The sequence below is a fragment of the Ambystoma mexicanum genome, chromosome 2p (assembly GCF_040938575.1).
Source record: "Ambystoma mexicanum isolate Mex_15411 chromosome 2p, UKY_AmexF1_1, whole genome shotgun sequence".
Lineage (NCBI taxonomy): Eukaryota > Metazoa > Chordata > Amphibia > Caudata > Ambystomatidae > Ambystoma > Ambystoma mexicanum.
The window spans coordinates 1,027,502,929-1,027,523,846 of record NC_090923.1 but is presented as its reverse complement, the minus strand read 5'-3'; the positions used below and the strand labels follow the sequence as shown (position 1 = coordinate 1,027,523,846).

At 46.8% G+C, this 20,918-nt stretch overlaps 1 protein-coding gene across 5 annotated transcripts in view; it reads left to right on the top strand.

Moving 5' to 3' along the window:
* PACS1 (phosphofurin acidic cluster sorting protein 1) overlaps positions 1-20,918 on the top strand; it is a 2,791,059-nt gene that overhangs the window by 631,881 nt on the left and 2,138,260 nt on the right. For all 5 annotated transcript variants that reach the window (XM_069644890.1, XM_069644889.1, XM_069644887.1 and 2 more), the window contains exon 6: positions 10,890-10,981. In XM_069644890.1, the coding sequence (XP_069500991.1) occupies positions 10,890-10,981 (92 nt within the window). The remainder of the gene's footprint in view (positions 1-10,889; positions 10,982-20,918) is intronic.

The window sequence follows — 20,918 nt, the reverse complement described above, 5'->3', positions numbered from 1 at the left end:
CTGCTCAAGAAACCCACAGCCGATCCTTCTTGTCCAGGTAACTATCGCTCAATTTCCAATACTCCCTTTTTGGGTAAACTCCTGGAAAAGCTGGAAATTTCTCAGCTAAACCTTCATTCCGATTCTGGTGGCTCTCTACAGGACCACCAATCTGGCTTATGAGCGGCAGAAGCACGGAAACTGCTCTCCTGAACATCCGTGAAGATCTGCTCTCCAACCTTGACTCTTAGCATTTCCTCTTTCCTCATCCTACTTGATCTCTCCTATGCCTTCGACACGGTCAACCATACCACCCTGCTCAATTGTCTTTGTGACAACCTGGGTATCACTGATCAGGCTCTGGCCTGGATGACCTCTTTCCTCTCTGATCGAAACTCCCATGTACAACTTGGGTCCTTCCTTTCATCGATCTCACTTTTTACCTGTGGTGTTCCCCAGGGGTTTATATAAACTGAAGGGTAAATCCCCTACTCTGTGGAGGTCTGGGGTAAAGATTCAACAAGTATCAACAAATAGTGACCCCTGTGGGGTCACTATTTGTTGATACTTGTTCCCCAGGGGTTTAACATCTCGCCCTGGCTTTTCAACCAATACCTACTGCATTTCGATTTTCTGCTCAAACATCCAGTGCTACGCTGATGACTCTCAACTCGTTTTCAGGCTGCCCTCGGCCACCTCCTCTCCCTCCCTCATCTCTGATTGTCTATTCGCCATTCAAAAGTGGTGTACTGCCAACAATCTTTGTCTAAATGCCAACAAGACCGAGATCCTCCTCATCGGTTCACCATCCTTCCCCCTCACTCTCTGGCCGGCCTCCCTTGGCCGCCCTCCTACTCCTACCTGCGAGGCTAAGAACCTCAGAGTCCTCTTTGACTCCACGCTTACCTTCTGCACCCACACTTCTGGCGTCTCTAAAAAGTCAGACCTCTTACTTCATCTCCTCAGAGGTACTCTTCCTTTCCTCTCCTTCCCCCAGAAGCTGACTGTCTCCCAAGCTCTGGTTCTCTCCAGGTTGGACTACTGTAACAGCCTCTTACTCTTACGTCCTGTCCCCTTTCCTCCATACTGTGTGGGCGTCCCTTGCAAGGGACGGGAGACGGAACCTTTTTCACCAGAAAAACCTTCTTCCCCCTTTAAAGTTAGAGGCCGCGGGAACGTGGCCCAGGGAGCATGCGCTGCCCTGACTCCGCCCTCCGGCACCACACCTCAGTCCCCTTTTCTGCGTCGACGGGAACGGGCCGAATTCACCAGCGCTCCTGGGTTTGGCTTCGGCCATGTAATTCCATGCGCGGATACTTCTTCTTTGTCTTTTTTTGTCTTATCTATCATTCAGGTACTCGGTCCTCAGGCGTCGCGCTCCTCCCTGGCGCATGTCGACTTCCTCAGGGTTCAGCAGGTGTCCATCCTGCAACAGGCTTTTACCAACTTCAGACCCCCATGCCCTCTGCCTACGTTGCCTTGTCTCAGGCCACAGTTGGCAATCCTGTTCGGCATGTGACTCGCTGTCCTCGTAGGTGCTGAAGAGCAGACTAGCCAGGTGGAGGGAGCTCTTCCAAAGGTCACCTCCAGAGGATCTTAAGGTTTTCATGAAGCATCGAAATAGGCCCAAGGTAGGGCCAATATTTTCTAGCGCACCCTGCAAGTGAGACTCCTTACCAGGGACTCTTCTGCGCGGGAGGGACTGGTCAGGTCCTTCTACTGGCACATGCCCGAGGCTGCTACGGCTATCGGCCTTCAGGTCGAAGGGTTCTCTGATCCTCCCGGGCACAGTGTCGAGGGAATGGAGGGTTCTTGTACCGGGGCTACGCCCGAAGGGCTACGACCTGTTAACGGCACAATGGCCGATGGGATACGGCCTATTACCGGCAACACGTCAGAGGGGCCGCGCCCAGTTACCGACAGTACGTCCGAGGGGGCGCCTAAACACAGCTCTACCGACCCCCAGGTCGTGGGTGTCATACCTACCGGGCCGAGGCCCGAGGAGCAGGGTAGGCCTCATGATCCACACGCAAGAGTCTTGAACCAGGCAGGGCCCAGCGGGCCGAGAAACACGTCGCAATCACGTGGCAGGCAGCTCGACAAAATCGCTGCCATGCCAGAAAGGGGCACCCATCCGATGCCATTCCACGAATTTGGCGAAGAACGAGTGTCGAAGTGGGACTGGCCTCAACCAGGTACGTGGCCTATAGACTACCCTTCATTTGCGCAGGGCAACTTTCCTTTGCGTTCATACGGACTGGGTACGCAGCCGCTCCAGCAGCCCCCCGCTACCCTGTTGGTCCCCCCCGCCACCTCTTTGGCCAGTGAGGAAGTGCTCTTCGAGAAGTTTCTCGGCCTCATGAGGTCTCCTCAGATGGGGGTTATCATCAAAGACGCGGTTAGGGAAGTCCTCACCACCAGGCTAGAGGTACCACAGATGCCTTAATCAGGCCCCCAGGTCCCGGTGCAGCCGCCTCCTCCGACTCCACAGCCAACTATGCAACCTGCGCCGCCTCCTCAGCCTCTGGCTGCGGTCCCTGTACCCCAGCCTCCGGTGCCATCTACCCCTCCTTCTCCACAAGATCCTCCAGATCCGCAGGATACGGACCAGGAGGATGATCCGGACACGCCATCCTCAGGCAGGGCCTTCCGTGAACGTCTGAGTGGCCTGGCGGAGTACCTGGGCCTCCCCCAACCCGTGGTCGAACAGCCGGCAGAGGGGGTTCTGACTGAAGTCCTCACTATACGTCCCTCTGCCAACACGGGGATTCCACTGCAAACTTGATGTCGCCTCCCTGGCCAAGAAGGGTTGGCTCAAGCCCCACTCAGTCCAGCCGGTCAACCGACGCCTGGACGCTAAGTACAGGCTGATGAAGGGGGATGCACTCTTGCTCTCTACCCATCCTCAGCCACACTCTTCGGTGATCGCTGCAGCATCACTATACTCCAAGCCTCAGTCGTCCTCAGCCGCCTGCTCTGCGGCCCTGCTAGGCAAGGAGGAGAAGATCTTGGAGGCATACAGCAAGAAGATCTACTCCAACACCTCCTTGCACCTGCATCAGGCCAATGCAAATCAGAGCCTGCCCTATGGAACAAATCCCAGGCTACGAACTTCTACTAGTTAAATTCACATCCAACCCTAAAACCACTACCAACTTCATAGTAATGTATAGGGTACCAAATAAAAACACTCACCCCAACCTGGACATTCCCCTATTGCTAACTCCCCTTATCTAGCCCAACACTAAATGCATCATTCTCTGCAATATAAACTTAGGCTTCAATGATCCTCTAAATCTTGAAGCATCAGCCTTCCACTCAGCTATGATAGATATGAACTTCATGCAGCTGATCAATGAACCCACCCACTCTAAAGGTAGAACACTGGATTGGCTCCTCACTCAACTCACAGGTCACTATCGATTCCATCCTCCCTGTTAAGTGGTCAGACCACTCAGTCATCAACTTTACACTGAACAACAACTCAGGACACCATCTCCAAAAAAACAAACAACTTTGAAACCAGAAACATCAAAAAGCAGATAACCTTTCCCCTGTCCTGATTGAAGCCTTAGCCAATATGACGCCAAATACTGATAACCCCGCTTACCTAGCAGAGCGTTGCCAACAAAGCCTCACCCACACTACTGACTTACTTGCTCCCATTGTCACCAAAACGGCCAGATTAAAGGATCCTGCTTCTGGTTCAATGAAGAATTAGTCACCCTTTGACACATAAAAAGATCACACGAACACCAAGGACGCCACCCAATGGATCAAATCCTTCCTAACAGCCAACCCCATACCAGTTCCCTTAGGCATCCTGCAAGGCAAATGTCTATCCCCACACTGTACAATGCCTACACAAAGCTGCTTTTTGCAGCCTTGGATTCCATGGGTGTCATCTACACCAACTTCGCAGATGACACCCAGATCCTTATCCCGCTAACAGGCAATCGCGAGCAAGACTCACTTCTCATCAACCAAATATACTCACTTATACAAAACTGGATGGCGAATAATAGCCTTTACCTCAATGATGACAAAACGGAGCTACTCGTATTAGGTTCATCCTCTAAAATTGACTCACTCCAGCCTATTTATAAATCATTGATGGCATCCCAGTACTCAAACAAGTCAAGATACTGGGTGTCTACCTAGATGCCTCCTTAACCATGTCAAAGCAAATAAACACACTAGCCTCTTCAACCGCCTACACATCCAAACTCATCTCTCAAAGATGTACATTTCTCTCACCTAACAACTGCGTCACATTAGCCAGAGCATTTATACTATCGAAACTCAACTATTGTAACATCTTCTTCCTTGGCACCGCCAAAACCAACATAGCCAAACTTCAGCTATTGCGGAACAAAGCCCTCCGAGCCGCCCTAGGCATAAAAAAAATCTGAACACATTTCCAATATCAGGAGAGACAATCACTGGCTCCCTATACAAGCTAGGATACTATTCAAAACCCTAGCCATTACGCATAAATGCATTGCTAACAAAGCGCCCAAATACCGCATCGACACAGTCAATAAAGCCCAGAACAGACTCCTCAGATCCAACAATAACACGTACCTCGATATCCCAGGTTATAAAAAAAGAGAAAGCGGGATGCAGCAGCTTCAAAGTCCTTGCGCCTAGAGACTGGAACTCACTACCCACCAACATCAAGACTGAAACTTCCTTTCCACATTTCCAAAATTCAAAAAATCACTGAAAACTTGGTTATTCAACCAATACTAGGCCAGCCTAGACCCCTCACCCTCATTGACTAGACCCCCATCATCCACTTGTATATGCATTGTAGTTAATAATACCACTGTTTTTTTGAATTACCATGTTTCTAAATAAAGATGTAGTCAACCACTGTCTGTAACTACGCCGTGATACCTCCGGGTCTGGGCGTATAACAAATGTATTAAATAAATAACGCAGATGTCATGCTGGCGGCCGCCAACCAACCGTTATGGTGGGAAATTGAGGACTTCCTCCCGGAACTCCCCACCCAATGCCTATCTCGCTTTAAGGCGGGGCTAGCAGAAGCCAAGCTTGTGGCGCATGATCTCATGGAATCCCCAGTGGCGCATATCAATACCTCAGGCCGTGCCATCTGCATTGCCACGGACATGAGAACAGCCTGGCTCCGGGCAACGAAGTTCAACCCAGATGTCCAGGAGCGCATTCTAGATCGATCATTCCACTTCTCTACGGACGAAGAGCTTGACAAGAAGAACAGCAGCTTACAAACGGCAAAGTCTTTATCCATTCTTACTAAGACCACGCCCAAATCGTACACCCAATCTCAGCAGTGCTCGGAGAAAGGTCGGACATATGAAGAGTTCCGCAGCTTTTTCCAGTCCCCCTCCTCAGCCTCCTAGGGAAAGAAGGCATGACATGCCCCTTCGGGTCCACGTGTCTCCGGTGGGGAGCAGGCTTGCTCTCCATGCAAATTTCTGGCGCCAGAATTTCGCGGACCCCTGGATCCTCTCCGTAGTATCCACGGGGTACCGCCTACCCATCCCAGCCTCTCCTCCCTCCTCCACTCACACAGGTTGGGACAGCAACGCTTTTGGCGGAGATCCGGTCGCTCGTAGAGAGCCAGGCAGTGGAGGAAGTTCCAGCCTCCCAGCGAGGCTGCGACTTCTACTCCAGGATTTTCACCATTCAGAAGAACCACCAGGCGCGCTTGAGAGTTGTGCTGGACCTTTCCACCCTCAACCTCTCCTTACCCCTGCAAAAATTCAAGATGGCTTTGCCAGCTTTTATAGCAGAGACATTCGACAAGGTAGACTGGATGTGCTCCCTAGATCTGAAGGATGCATACCTACACGTCCCGATTTGGCAGCCCCATCGTTCTTTCCTGCTGTTCAGAATCATGGGCTACCATTTCCAATACAAAGTCCTTCCATTTGGCCTCAACTTGGCCCCCAGGGTCTTTAACATGCTCATGAATGCTGTAGCGGCCCTTCTCAGAGCACAGGGCCTCCACATCAACCCATACCTCGACGACTGGCTTGTCAGGGCTACATCTCCAGAAGCGGTTCACCACTCGTCCCATGCCCTTATGAATACACTGCACGACCTGGGCTTCTCGGTCAACCTCAAGAAGTCACAGCTGCTCCCTACGTAGACTGACATTCCTGGGACTCATTTGGGACACGTGCTCCGAGAGGGTTTTCCCGTTGGAGGACAAGATCTCGGCCATCAAGAGGGCCACCGCCCACTTCCTCAGCAGAGAGGTGACCTCGGCATGGTGGTACCAACATCCCATGGGTCTACTAGCGGCGGTTCTGTGAGCCGTGCCGCACACAAGACTAAGGATGAGAAGGAGTCAGCTGCACTTCGGGGCCTCATGGAATCAGGAGAAGGGCTCGCAATCTGAGACGATCAACGTTCCCACATCTCTTCACCCGTACCTAACTTGGTGGTCTTTGGACTGCAACCTACGGACGGCCAAGTCCTTTCGGCCGCCCTCCCCGCAGGCCACCATCACCACAGACTCCTCACTCGAGGGCTGGGGAGCCACCCTGGACGATCTCTCGGTCCATGGCACCTGGACTCGACAGGAGCAGGAATACCACATCAATTGTGTGGAGCTGAATGCCATCTGGCTAGCACTCGGAGCATTCCTACCACTTCTCAAGGGCAAGGTTGTCCTCATCCAGACAGACAGCTCGACCAGCAAATACTACGTCAACAAGCAGAGAGTCACCAGATCCCCTCCTCTGTGCAGATTGGCGATCAGCATGTGGGAATGGGCCCTGGAAAATGAAATTTTCCTCTAGGCAGTCCACTTCCCGGGGGAATCCAACCTGGATGCTCAGCAGGCTGCGAGCAGACAATTACGAGTGGCAGCTAAACGACCTTGTTAGTCAGGAGATCTTCAACAAGTGGGGTTATCCCCAAGTGGATCTCTTTGCCACCTGTCACAACAAGAAGTGCCTCCAGTTCGCATCCTCGCAGTGTCAGGGCCCCGGCTCTCTGGGCGACGTATTTCACCTCCAATGGACTGGCATGAAGGCCTACGCCTTTCCTCCCACTCCCCTGATCCACAGGGTAATTTGCAAGATCAAGCAGTCGCACCAACTCCTCATCATTCTGATTGCTCCATGGTGGCCAGCCAGACCATGATGTTCGGAGCTCCTCAGCCTCTCGGAGGTGTCCCCGATACACCTCCCGACGGGCCCAGCACATCTTCTGGCACAGCAGGGGGGCATGATCATCCACCCTGCACCAAGGAAACTAGCCCTTACAGCGTGGTACCTGAGCAGGTAATGTTTCAGCACCTTGGCCTCTCACTGGCCAATCTGGAGATCATACAGGGTGCAAGGAGCAAAGACACCAGGGGCCCAGTACAAGATCAAATGGACCAGGTACTACTACTGGGCAGACTCCAAGGGAATTGACCCCTTGGCCTGCAATTTGGACGATGTGCTCTCCTTTTTGGCGCACCTCGCTCATTCGGGCTTACAGGTCGACACCTGCCGTACATATCTTGCAGCCATAGGGGCTTACAGGAACTCGGAGGAAGGCTTTTTTTCCTCCTCCAACCCAATCGCCAAGAAACATCTGACTGGTCTCCCTAGGCTCTACCCGCCCGTCAAGAGACCACACACTGTGTGGGACCTTAATATAGTCTTGGGGCCCTGGCGCACAAACCATTCGAGCCAATGGCGTCCGTGGACATTAGGCTGGTTACCATGAAGACGGCCTTACTGGTCGGTCTTACCTCGGCTCGCAGAGTCAGCGACATTCAGGAGCTGGTCGCCTCTGAACCATATACCACCTTTCACAAGGACAAGGTAGTCATGCAGACGCACCCGGCATTTCTGCCGAAGGTTCCCTCTGCATTCCACTTGAACGAAGAAATAGTCCTCCCTACGTTCTTTTCCGATCCCAAGGACGAAGCACAGAGAGTGAAGCACTGCCTGGATGTCGGGCGTGCCCTAAAATTCTACTTTGACAGGACCAAGGGCTTCCCCAAGTCGGATCCCCGGTTTGTCACTTTCGGCGGCTCAAGGCCAGGCTATCAGGCCTCTAAGGCTTCCATATCCAGCTGGATGGTCTCTGCCATCAAAGAAGCGTATGAGGGCCAGCACAAGCTGCTCCCGGCCAACATGCATGCCCACGCAGTCAGGGCCAAGGCAACGGCCATCGCATTCCAGCGCCATGTCCCATGGCAAGTCATAAGCAGGACGGCCACTTGGGCCTCTCCTCGGCTTTCTGCAAGAATTACTGTTTGGATGCTGGCTTTAGATCTGATGCGGCTTTCGGACAGGCGGTTCTCAGGAACCTATTTGCTTAAGGAGGTCTTCTCTCCACCCTGTGGCTTCAATCCGTTGTAATCGCCCATACAGTATGGAGGAAAGGGGATGGGACGTAAGAGTAATTATAAGTTACTTACCGTAGTGACTAACATACTCTTAGTCCATAGTCCCCTTTCCTCCATACGTCCCATCAACCCCCCCCCCATAATAATACTGGTGTCATTAGGCAATGTGAAATCTATTGTCGACTCGTCAATGGGGACTGAGGTGTGGTGCCGGAGGGCGGAGTCAGGGCAGCACATACTCCCTGGGCCGTGCCCCAGCGCGCCTCTAAATTTAAAGGGGAAGAAGGTTTTTCTGGTGAAAAAGGTTCCGTCTCCCGTCCCTTGGAAGGGACGACCATACAGTATGGAGGAAAGGGGACTATGGATTAAGAGTACGTTAGTCACTACGGTGAGTAACTTATAATTTCGAAATCTACCTGCCTCCACTCTCCACCTTCTACAACTAATCCAAAACAGGACTGAGACTTGTCCTTGGCATCAAGCCCTGGGATCATATTTCTCAGGCTCTGAAATCCCTTCATTGGATCCCAGTGGATGCAAGGATTACATTTAAAACCCTCTGCATTGTCCACAAGGCTTTCTGGGGCCTGGGTCCAAAATACTGTCAAATAACCCTCCGTAAATACCTCCCCTACTGTGCCCTTTGCTCCTCTACTTCAAATTCCCTCAGGGTCAGTCGTTTTTCAAAGAAACAAGCTGGGGGTAGATCAGTCTTTGGCTGGGGCCTTGTTTTGGAACAGCTTCCCTGCCACCTTGAAATTTGAGCAGAACCATCTCCGGTTCCGGAAGCACCTCAAGACCTTCCTCTTCGCTTCTTCCTTTGCCCCTCTTCTCCCCTGCTGACATGTTTTCTCTCATGGCACCGTACACCTGGCCACCTTCTGGCCCAGGTACCTGCTCACCCTGCCTCCCTCATGCACTGCCTCAGGGCCACCCACTGCACTGGGATCTGTATCTGTACCCATACAGTCCCCCACCTTTCTTCTACATTTATCAGACATACCCTATCTGACCAATTATGCACTTGCCACTTGCTGGCTGCACTACCACCTTTTCATTGCCGTATTTATTTATTTATTTACGTCCCTTATTATTTTTTCTTTTCTCTTCTGTTCTGCACATTCCACTTCTCCCCCTTCGACGCACTTCCCCCTTTTTCCTTCTCCACGCACTTGCGCATTCTTAATGTCAGTGGGCCTAGCAAGATCATTGTCTTTATTATTTTTTTTGTTCTTCCTTTTTCCCCCCCCTCCCTTTGCTTGGTCGCACTCTGAAACACGTGTACGAGTGCGATATAAATAAAATATCATGATATCACAAACCATACATGAAAATGTGGGCTGGGACATGCCATGCAGCATGCCCAGTGCGCTGGTATGTGCCAGTTGCAAGGAAATGTAGGACAGACACAAATAGCAGCAGGGGTGAGGCAGATCTGATGTTAATCCTGAATCAGGGAGAGCAGCTCTACAATGGTCTCCTTGTTCAGCCGGTACAGGGAAGTCGGCTGGATATCAGTTCATGTCCAGGGTGAGGGCCTAACCCGGGGAATATGCCCTTGGCCTACATGGCGCCTCCCCCTCCTCTTCTCTGTGCTGCTGTTCCTGCCTCTGAAGCTCAATGTGGAGCAGGAGGAGCTGCATGTCCCAGTTATCGACAGCAAGTAGCAGCCTTGTTTTGAAAAGTGTGTTTGGGTCCAGTGCAGGCGTTTTTGTAGTCTTTCAGAGTTGATTGGGTGTGCCTACGACTTTTTTATCACTTGTATTCATTTACCTCCCCCTTTTAGGTGGAGGTAACTGCACTGTGTATTCGGAGGAATTACCACCCATTTTCTTTGGGCAGTATTTTGACTTCTGATACGGTGGAAATACCGTTTTCACTCCATATGTTGGTGGTAATTCCATCTGCTCTAATTCCACTGCCGGATTTGGCGCCAACTCTTTATTCGGTGGTGTGGTAAAAGCGGCACTCATTCCATTCCCGACACTATTACAGTATACTGCCCAACTCATGAGGCCCTGATTCTTAATTCAGTTACTGCACTGTCTCTTGTGAAGGTTTTTCATTTTTTAAATCTTTTTATGCTCATTTTCTTTTTTTAAAAATCATGATCTAGCTTTGGATTCCTCATTGTACCCTATTGAAATGGTAGAATGAGGAATAATCTGATGTGGCTGTCTGCATTGCATTGCGTACAGTAGAGGGTGTGACCTGTCCCTATGTAAGGATTAGTAGTTTCTGTATAATCCTTTACACAACATACGTTTAGTGTAATTGATGCATGTGTGCAATACTGACAATTTTTCCAAGGGCTGACTAAAACATTTAGGGATTTTAACTGTAACTGTTATTAGCCTGGTTAATAATTATTTAGAAGATATTAACAATTTACAAGCTGATCACTTTTTGTGGATTTTGTTTACTGAACTTTAAACACACTGCAGATGACATTGTATTCCTGTTTGTGGAGTATCTGTTCTATGGAATTGAAGTAATCTTGTGATTACCTGATAATGTTTTAAAAAAAATGTTTGGTTTGTTAATAAAACACACTCCTTTTGTGTTGTAGATCGGTCTCCAGATATAGATAATTATTCTGAGGAAGAGGAAGAAAGTTACTCTTCCGAGCAAGAGGGCAGTGACGACCCACTTCATGGACAGGTAAATGAACGGCAATGAAGGTCCTGTAGTCTTGCTAGCTAAACATTCTAATAGCACATTTCAGCTGCACTTATTTTCCTTCCCATGCATTGGTAGCAAAGAGTTTAGTCTTCCCATAGGCCATTTCGCTGTTGCACAATTTATGAATGTAAATATGTATTATTAGCAGACAGCACATTGAAGTTGTTTACATGTCTAAGCCAGCTCTGTTCACTTGGTGTTCACTATTATAGAAATGTATCCTCTCATTAAATTTCAATAAAAAATGCATCTTCTGGTATGGTACCTTTTAGCATCGTCATCCATCTATAAAGGAGGAATAATTCCATAGGCTGGATCCTAACAGAGCCTTGAGTTTCTAAATGGCCTTAATCAAGAAGTACCTTCTAGATGGTTTTTGTGGGCCTTCAAAAATTTGAAAGCTGCCTTGAAACAGACAATTTCACGATCAGTCATCTTATGCTTCAAATCCTGGTACAGGATGGCAAGCAGATAAACAGCTACCTGAGGGCCCATTTTTGAGCCATCAGGTAGGTACTAATGCAGAGAAGGGTTGTTGCTGAACATCTTGTGAGGCAACAATGTGGGCGTGCCTTTACATGTTCACAAAGTGCTATTTTTTTAGTTACTCTGGCTATTGAAGGCTCCTGGAGTGGGACATTCTGTGCTTCAAATCCTTCTTTTGTTAGTGGAATTCCCTCCCAATCGTTACTGCCATCCACGTGTTATAGCTTGTCTTTTGAATTTCTATTTATTTCTGAGATGATATTTTGACATATCAGAGTTGAATACAGTAACCAGAGCATATCCATAAGCAGATGCCTTTCAATCTAATTTGGTGAACAACGGACAATAAACCAGGTGATGGTTGTTGGGCAAGACATAAACTGGGGATGAAAACTGACCTGAGCTTATAGAAGAGTATCTACAGAATGATGGTAGCATATAGCCAATGATAGTCTGGGAGATTACAGATTCAGGGCGTGGGGTTCAAGTTGACAATGTGGCTTTGTACACAGTTATCCGTTGTAGAGGTGTTTTAGAGAGATAGGTGATAAGTGGGTGAGAGTGGCAATGTTGAGAATTTTATCAAGTGGGGAGGAAGAGTAGAGAGGGTGGCCCAAGAGGCAGGTTCCAGCACTAGTCAAGATGACAGGATAACATATGGGAGATGAGTTTTAGTGGTGTGGTATGTGAGAAGAGGTTGGATCTTCAAAATGCTTAAGAAGTTGTTCCGTGCAACGTTGGTTTTAGGGGTGATGAAATGAGGTGGCTTCAGATCGCTATCGAAAAGGATTCTAAGATTGATATCTTCAGTGAATGGAAGGACAGGGTTGTAGGAATTGATATCAGGGAGGGGTTGGGTGTTTTGAGCCAGTAGATGTCTTTGATGTTCAAAGTTCAGTATAGGGCAATGAATTGCCATCCAGAGATGCAAGACTGAGAGACATTCGGAAGTCCTTGAGGAGCAGTCTGGAGTGTAGGTAGAGCTATTGAGTACAGTTTGAGTTGACGAGCAGAGTTTAGAAAGTTTAAGACCTGGGTCAGGGTATTTTTTTGTGGAGTGATAGACAGATGGCTGCAGAACAGATTGGAGAGGTTTGCAAAGTGTGTTAGCTTCCAAGTTATAAGTGATCCTGTTGAAGACACTTGTTCCAGGATTTTGACGTCATGAGGGAGAAGTAGGACAGGTCAGTAGTTGCCATAAATGTCTGCAGAGGCCATTTTATGTACTGATATAACTGTATCTACTTGGAAGCAGGCAGGAAATATCTTATTAGAGTTGAAGATGAGAATAGATTAATAATAATGTTTTAGCTTAACGTGAAAGGATAGACCGGGCTGCATTATGGGTTTGCAGTCTTTAGGTTTGGAGCCAATTCATCAGGTGAGGTAGAGGCAAAGGAGCAGAGGCAACATTTTAGGGTAACAATGAGAGGCGGTGAGGAGGATGCAGCAGGAGGAGGTATGCAATGTTGCGTATATTGGAGGGCAGGGCAGAGTCATTAACCGAGAGGAAGGAACATTTTTTGAGGATGAGGTCGGTCAGCTGTGGATTGTAGGGTAGAGGAGAGCTTTCAGGGTTGTAAGCGTACAGAAAAGAAACCAACAGCGTGCATGTATGCAGTAAAGAGTAGAGGAGTGCAGAATTCGCACCACCAGAGTCAGTGAATTTGCATATCCATCGCCAGCTACTGAATCTTAAGGGTAGCCCAGGGTTGGGGTGGAGGGAGTAAACAGTATGGGCAAAATAATGATTATCATATGAGGGCTTGTTGAAGTCTTCAAAGTACTGTTCAGTGAAAGAGGGCTGAGGAGGGAGCAGCTAGCACGGAGGGACCTGAGCTTGTCCACATGGGAACACTGAAAGTCAAACTAGTGCTTGGAAATAGCAGAGCTTATGGGGAGGTAGAACCAAGTCGGTGACAGTTGCATGGGAAGAAAGGCCAAAAGTGAGGCTAGTTTTGGCAAAGGAGATTAATAAAAATACAAGGTCAAGAGTACTCATGTTCATGAGGGTGTCGGTTGTGAAGGAAGGTCAGCGAGTGGTCAGATAGGGGAGAGTCTACGTAGAGTTGGGTGAGACAGGAGATTTTGGGGAGGTAAGTCTCCCATTAGACCCATTTATGCTTCAGTAGGAAAGGAGTCAAGAAGGATGATGTCTGGGAAAAGTGTTTGGGATACGTGTAGAACAGGTGGATAATGAGGAACAGTTTGAGGGGGTCAAGGAGTTTGGTGGCAGCGGTTTTAAAAAAAAAGTCCGAAGATGGGAGAGGGTCAGAGGGCTTAGATTTAAATTAACTTAAACTTCTTTCTTATGCATTGTGGTAGTCAGATATAGGGAACGAACCAGAGGACATGTTTGGACCAAATGTTTAACTCAAAGAAAAAAGAAACCTCCTCTAAACCCTACCTCTACGACAGGGGTACCTACTCTATGAAACACATGGTTCCTCATCAGGACGTCTTACAACTGAAATCTGTCAAAATCCCATCTATCCAACCATCGGACTTGCCGCTAAGAAAAGAAAGAAAAACAATGTTAACTTTACTTAGCATGGGGCTACTCTCCCTCTGGTATAAATCAGTGGCGGCTGGTTCTTCGGACCCCCACCAAAGAATTCCCTGTCTTTTCCTGCTCTTGGTCTAATAGTTCCAACAAACTAACAAAAATGTCTCTTAGCCTCTTTTGGCAAAACATTGGGCTTATCTGCTAGTCCTAATAGTCTCTAGAGTATCCCTTCTCCAGGGATGTATTCTCCTTATTAAATGTCACAAGTTCTTCGCATGTGGATAAGTCGAACAAAACGTTCTCCTTATGTCCAATTGGATATTTCCACTTTCCACTTTCAGCATCTCGTAGGCTGCGGGCCTGCTTAGCCCAATTTTGGTTGTGGCTTCTCACCCTCTGCTGGGGTCTTCAGTTTGTCAGCCTGGCGGGGGCTAAGGGCTTCCTCAGCCCTGCTGGTTTTCTCATTTCTCTCTCCCCGGGCCTGCTCAACGTTGCTGTGGTTTCTTACACCCCCTTCTGGGATCTTTGGTTTGTCAGCCCCCTGTGGGCTATGGGACTCTCTAACTCTGCTTTGCTTGTCCGTTCTTTCCCCTTCTGGTGGGGTACTCTGATTCTCGGCCCTGCGTGGGCTTTGTTCTAGCCTCACTGCCATCTAGAAGTTCACCCTTTTATGCCGTGTACCTTTTCTCCAGCTGCGCTATTCGGCAATCGGGGTGATCTCTCTGGCCAGCACAGATCCGTGGTTTGGCTCTGGTCTAGGAGATCGGCTTATTCACATCGGTTCTTCCTTTCCGGGAGTTTAGTGTGTGGGAAGCAGGACACCGGTACGTCTCTTTTCGTGTGCTTTTGTTTCCTTCCATGGCAGTCCGAGGCTCGTCAGGATTTCTGCCTTCGTCGTAGCAGCAGCATTCTGTGGGCAGCCTTGGGTCTCCACCAACCACGCCGACTGTGTGGATCTCCAGTTCTGCTCCTCCTGTGAGGGAGAGACCAACTCCTCTGCATGGCTGTGCAAGCCGGCATTCCTCACTCTCCGGCTGATTCTCTCTTCCTTCGTTGAATTCCAGGTGTATTTAGGTCCCTCCCTAGAATGAAGGGGAAGTTTCCACTGGTTCTGGTTTTCAAAAGGAGGCAACAAAGGTCAGGAAGTAAGCCAGACACTTTAAAGTGGCCTTGATCACAAACACTTGGCACGTTACAGTGAGGGAAGGTCGAATTAAATTTGGGCATTCCTTGGCCCCGGTGGGGGGGGGGGGGACCTTATTTTGTAACTAGAGTATTTTTGAGATGTGACATTTCTACTGTTCCTCAATGTCTGTGATCAGTGGGGAAAACAGGGTTGTACTGAGGTTGGAGGAGTAGCATGGCCCCATATATATATATATATATATATGATGACGCCTGCCTGGGTGAAACTCGTTTTCTCTGCTCTACCTTGTCCACCGTGTACCAAATGAAGAATGTGATGCAGAGATTCTTGATGTCGATGTGAATTTTTGATACTTTTGGAGGAGCGCCGCTGTTAGCTGACAACGTTCAGCTTCTTTTGGTGAATATATATATATATATATATATATATATATATATATTCTTCCTGTCACTGATCAACGATCAGTAAAATGAGCAGCACTCTCCATGGTCATAAATCATCATCAGGATCCACCTTCGTTAGTAAAACATGCTTCCTTTATTGCGCGTTCCTTTAGGAACGTTCAAATCATGACAATAGCAAAAAAAGAAATTAAAAACATCAAATTAATACGATGCTCCCATGATATGGCAAAAAGACTTCTGCCGTTGACGCGTTTCGCGGCTACCTCGCCGCTTGTTAAGAACATAAACATATAAACATCCATTTGGTGCAAGACGTGTTGCTGTGCAGACAAAGGATGTGGCCTGGTGGCTGTGAGAAAAATTTCACAACTCAGCCTCTGCGTGGTTGAAATTTCACGTAATGAGAAATCTAGGAAAGTACTTTATCCAACAATATGTACTTTAGTAGAGGTATATCACTTGTCTGTCATTGTCATCAGTATCTGATAACATTCACAAGTAACCAGCTCTCCTCCCGTGAGGAATCGGGAAAATAACTGGAGACTAAGAAACAGCAATCCTTATTCCGGACTTCACAGAAAAATTCACTGATTATCTGTCACTGCAGCCTGGCTCTCTTAATGTGACAGGTTTTTAAAAAAAAGGTTTTTTAATGATCTTTGACCCCTTATCTGTTCACTTGCTTTTCTTTTTGATGCATATTTGCTCAAAGTTGTGGAATGGAGTGGTGTCATATTAATGGGGTTGAGGGTGGGTGTGGAAGCCGGGCTGGAAAGTGATGTATTGTTGTTGGTTCAATGTTTTTCTTATATCAAAATGCTAATAATGGTCTCCTATAAAAAAAAAATACCATGTTGCCCATAATTGAGAACAAAAACTATTAGAATTAACTTGTCCTTGTTTACCCTTGGATCTTGATTATATTCTTTAATATTGAATATCTCTACCTGTTTGCAGGATCTTGGAACTCTTCAAGGGAGAATATTATCTTCATTTCTAACAAATGCAAATTGCTAAAATGGGGCTTTCTTGAAAACTTTTTTTGCAACTAAAAACACATATCTGCCTCGCATATCTTTGTCAATTAGACCCAGCTTCTTGCAACTCCTACCCGTTATCTTTGGACGCACTAAATTCTCATTGTTCTATTCCAAATACCTCTCAAGATCATTAACTGCTCCAAGAGCATGCTCTTTCTTGAGGCCCACAACACCCGAAAGAAACTGGGAGTCCGATCCTGACTGGGGTAATTACTACGATAGGTCCTCAAATCTACTTTTCAAAATGTCATCAAGAGATCTTGCTTTTGCTGACATTACTCTTCGAGCAGCTGTGAAGTTGACTGTAGAAATCCATGTCTTGAACACCTATTTATCTTTTGCCAAAGGAACGTCTATTTTGTAACTATAGGTGGCAGAGTTGCTACAACCCATTTATGGACACTCTTTCTATACCAGCGTTACACTTTTCAAGGTGGGAAAGAAGATAGCTATGGCATCTTATTAAATGTTATTTAAGATGCTCGGCTGATTTCTTCAATATCATAAAGATTGTGAAGACATACTGAACATATTCTTTCTTACCGGGGAAAGAAAGATGGAGAATCTAATTTATGGGTAAGATCTGCACAGCAGGTACTGCTATACTAATACTAACTCATCCAGAGGGATGATTCTGACATTGATGAAGAATGAAGCCGAAACTTTGAAGATGGTCCGTCTCGAGCACCCTATCGATTACAAATCTTCCGTTCATCCCTTGGGAGAAAAGTTCTCATCTCACAGACCAATCAATGTATGGACAGCAGTACTGGCAGTAGGCACACTAACAAAAGTATCAGCAAAAATGCAATTTTCAACAGTGGAAGAGCCAGAAGATAAACTCTTGCAGCGACCTGCAAATCAGAGGCCACCCAAAACAACTCACTAGTGTTTTCCCTACAATGGTGCACTTAAAGGAAGGGTAGCTGGCCATCTTCCAGCTTGACAGGATATTACATAAAGCAATCTTGTGAGTAATGTGTATAGCCCTCATTTCCTTCCCTCTGCTCGAAATGTTCATCCAACAAGAAGAAATCCTACCCAAAGTAAAATTTCTGATCCAGAAAGCTGCCATAGAAAAGGTAGTAAAGTCACACAAATGTTTCATAACTTTCTTGTAGAGAATAAAGGCTTGGAACAACACAGCCTCTCTTAAATCTGAAAACAGTATGTGAGTAAATGAGTATGTGCTGGAGTATTCATGATTTATTTATTTTAATTACTTTTGTGCGCTGCACGCCTGTGGGCTTCAGAGCACAGAAGAGGGAGAAGAAAAAGTTAGAGCTCAGAGGGGAGGCTAGGGTAAGTGAATGATCTTCACAGATTTATAGAAGATGTTGTGCGCTGCATGCCCGAAGTTTTCAAATCGCGGAAGAAAGGAGAAAGGGAAAAACTATGGGGGAGTGGTTAGACTAGGTTAAAGAGAATGGTCTTCACAGATTACTTGAAGGTAATCAAGGAGGGAGATGCTTTGACGTTCTCCGGCAGCGAATTCCATTCCCTAGGCGATTGAATTTCAAAGCTTCTGCAACCAAATTTCTCCAGACAGTATCGTGGTTGATTGAGTGAGAGGTTATCACTAGATCTTCGAGACCAAATGGATTGTTTGGTGTATATTCTGTCCAAAAGATATTAAGGGGCTCCTCTGCGTTGCCACTTTAAGGTTAAAGATAGAATCTTCTGCCGGACCCTTTGTTTCACCGGGAGCCAGTGAAAAGCTTCTCTGTATGCAGAGTTGTGTTTGCATTTAATTTGGATAGTCCATAAACTGCTCTGATGGCACCATTTTGGGAAGATTGTAGGCGTTGTAGATTGGCCTCAGATGTCCCGGCAAGCAGGCTATTGCAGTAGTCGAAGCGGGAATTGACTAGTGCTGTTGCCAACAGTGATCTATTTTCGATATAAAGATAAGGGTGAGTTTGATGAATGAGTTTAATCACATGGCCACAGGAGGAACAGACTTGTGAGGTGTGTTGCTTCAGAGAGAGCTCATGATCTAAAACAACTAGTGTTGTGACAGTTTTACTAAGTGGAATTTGGATACCAGATATAAGAAAGTGACCATTGAGATCATCAGAGCCTTCCATGACTGAATCGCACGGTAGATGTCATTTAAGATTTTAGAGTTTTGTGAATATGTCCCAGTGAGTTTGAAAAGTATCTGCGTGTCATCTGCGTAGTTCGCATAACTTACACCCAATTCATCTAGGAGATCAAGCAAAGGCCCGATGTAAATATTGAAGAGAATCGGGGACAGGCAAGATCCCTGTGGGACTCCACCATTTGATCGGAGTGGCCTGGGCATTTTCCACTGCCACTCTAGATGTTCTAGGGCCCAGGAAAGATTGTATCAGCTGACATGCCCCCTCAAAGCAATTGGCAGTGGTTTTAAGCCTTTCATGCAGCAGGTCGTGATCAATAAGATGAAAAGCTGCAGATAGGTCAAGCAGCATAAGAAGGGCTGGGTGGCCTTGCTTAACTATGCCTGTGATATTCGATTTAGATGTAATAAGGCTGTCTCAGTTCCGTGCTGTGCTCTGAAGCCTGATTGGTGGCTGTTTAATATTTTATTTTCCTCAATGAATTTGTTCAATTGTAAATAAGCTACTCGATCTGAGATCTTCAATAGATAGGGTACGTTAGTAATAGTTCTTACCAATAGCTTGGTCAAGCGTGGTCTTAAGGAGGGGAGTGATCCAGACATCCTTCAAGGAAGCTAGGACATATCCGTCCTCAAATGACATGTTGAACATTCTAGTGATTCAGGTAGCCGAGATGTCCCAAGAGCCCATAAGGATGTCAGCAGGGCAGATGTTCCCAAGGCAAGATTTCAATTTAATTTTGTTAACTATGTCCAAGATATCTTGTTCTGAGCACTTTGAAATGCAAAACCGGGGGAGACTGTTATTATCACATTCAGGTATGATGTTTCTGGGGGCTTGAGTAGTTTTAGATACCAAGCTCACCTGTTGTAGAGTAATTGCTGTTTTATGACTGGGTGTTTTAGCCAAAAGTTCATTCTGAATGGATTGTGCCCATGCTGAAACTTTTTTTTGTGTGGAGAAAAGAGGTGTGAGTCTCAAAGTCTTTAAGAATTTTGAACAATTCACCAGAATTGGATTTAGCATCATTAATCCATGCATTATAGTGTTCTGACTTGGCCTTGATAATGCTCTTCTTGAAAGCATGAGCTGCTTCCTTATATTTACTTAGACCCCTACCCCCCCCCCCCCTTTCTTCCACTCTCGCTCCCATGCTCTTTTGATTTTTCTGGTTGAGATGACATTATCATTAAACCATGATTTTTTTTTTTTTTAGAGCTTCAGATTTAATTATCCTAGTTTTTTCCAGAGCCAGTATGTCAGAATTTGTATTGATGGCTGAGGAGAGGTGTTGTCACCAGCTCAAATTGATCAATATTTCTTAATTTGCTGGCTAGTAGAGTTGAGAAGCTGCAGGGAGAGATATTCTTGACATTTCTGCATTTCTTTTTAAATCTCAAATTAGTGTCAAGATTTTTGGGGGCTGCTGGTGCAGTTAGGGATAATGGTCTGACCATGGGCATGGTGATATATTAACAGTCTTGCATTCAAGTGTGTGTGTCAATATCCAATCCAAGGTATGGACGCCTTGGTGTGTGGGATTATTGATAATTTGAGTAAAGCCAATAGTTCTTATGGCTGGTAGTAATGCACTTAATTTAATATTGGAGACATTTTCTACCCATAGATTAAAGTCACCTAAAGCAATCGCACATGAGTTGGGCTTGGTTATGTGATTTAATAATGTGATGAGTTGTTCTTCAAAGAGAGGTTTGTTCTGAGGTGGTTTATATAGCGTAAATATGGATAGTGATATATTTGGATTGATTCTCATTTTCACCAGAAGATTTTCACACCCCTCTACATTGGGTAGGTTAACTGTATGACAGTCAAGAGAATCTTTTGTGATAAGTGCAACCCCTGCACTCCCATCTCGTTGGTCGGTTCGGTCTGGTCTACGTATTATATAACCTGGGGGGACTGATTCATCATTTTCTTGCTGGGCGTATCATGTCGCCATGTTTCCATGATTGCAAATAAATCTGGTTTGTACATGGCAATGTGGTCAGCAACCTCCATGCCATGTTGTACCAGTGACTGTGTATTTATCAGTGCAATGGGTAATAACTTATCCTGCAGGATATTAGGAATATTGTTATCCGAGGTGATGGGCATGAGCCTTAGATCACTCTCTGTATTACTAGCGTCAATGTTGTTATTGACTTTATTTGAGAGCTGAGTCTCGTCTCTAGTTCTCCCTGCATCGTACGGCGTGGGAGGCCGCTCTATAT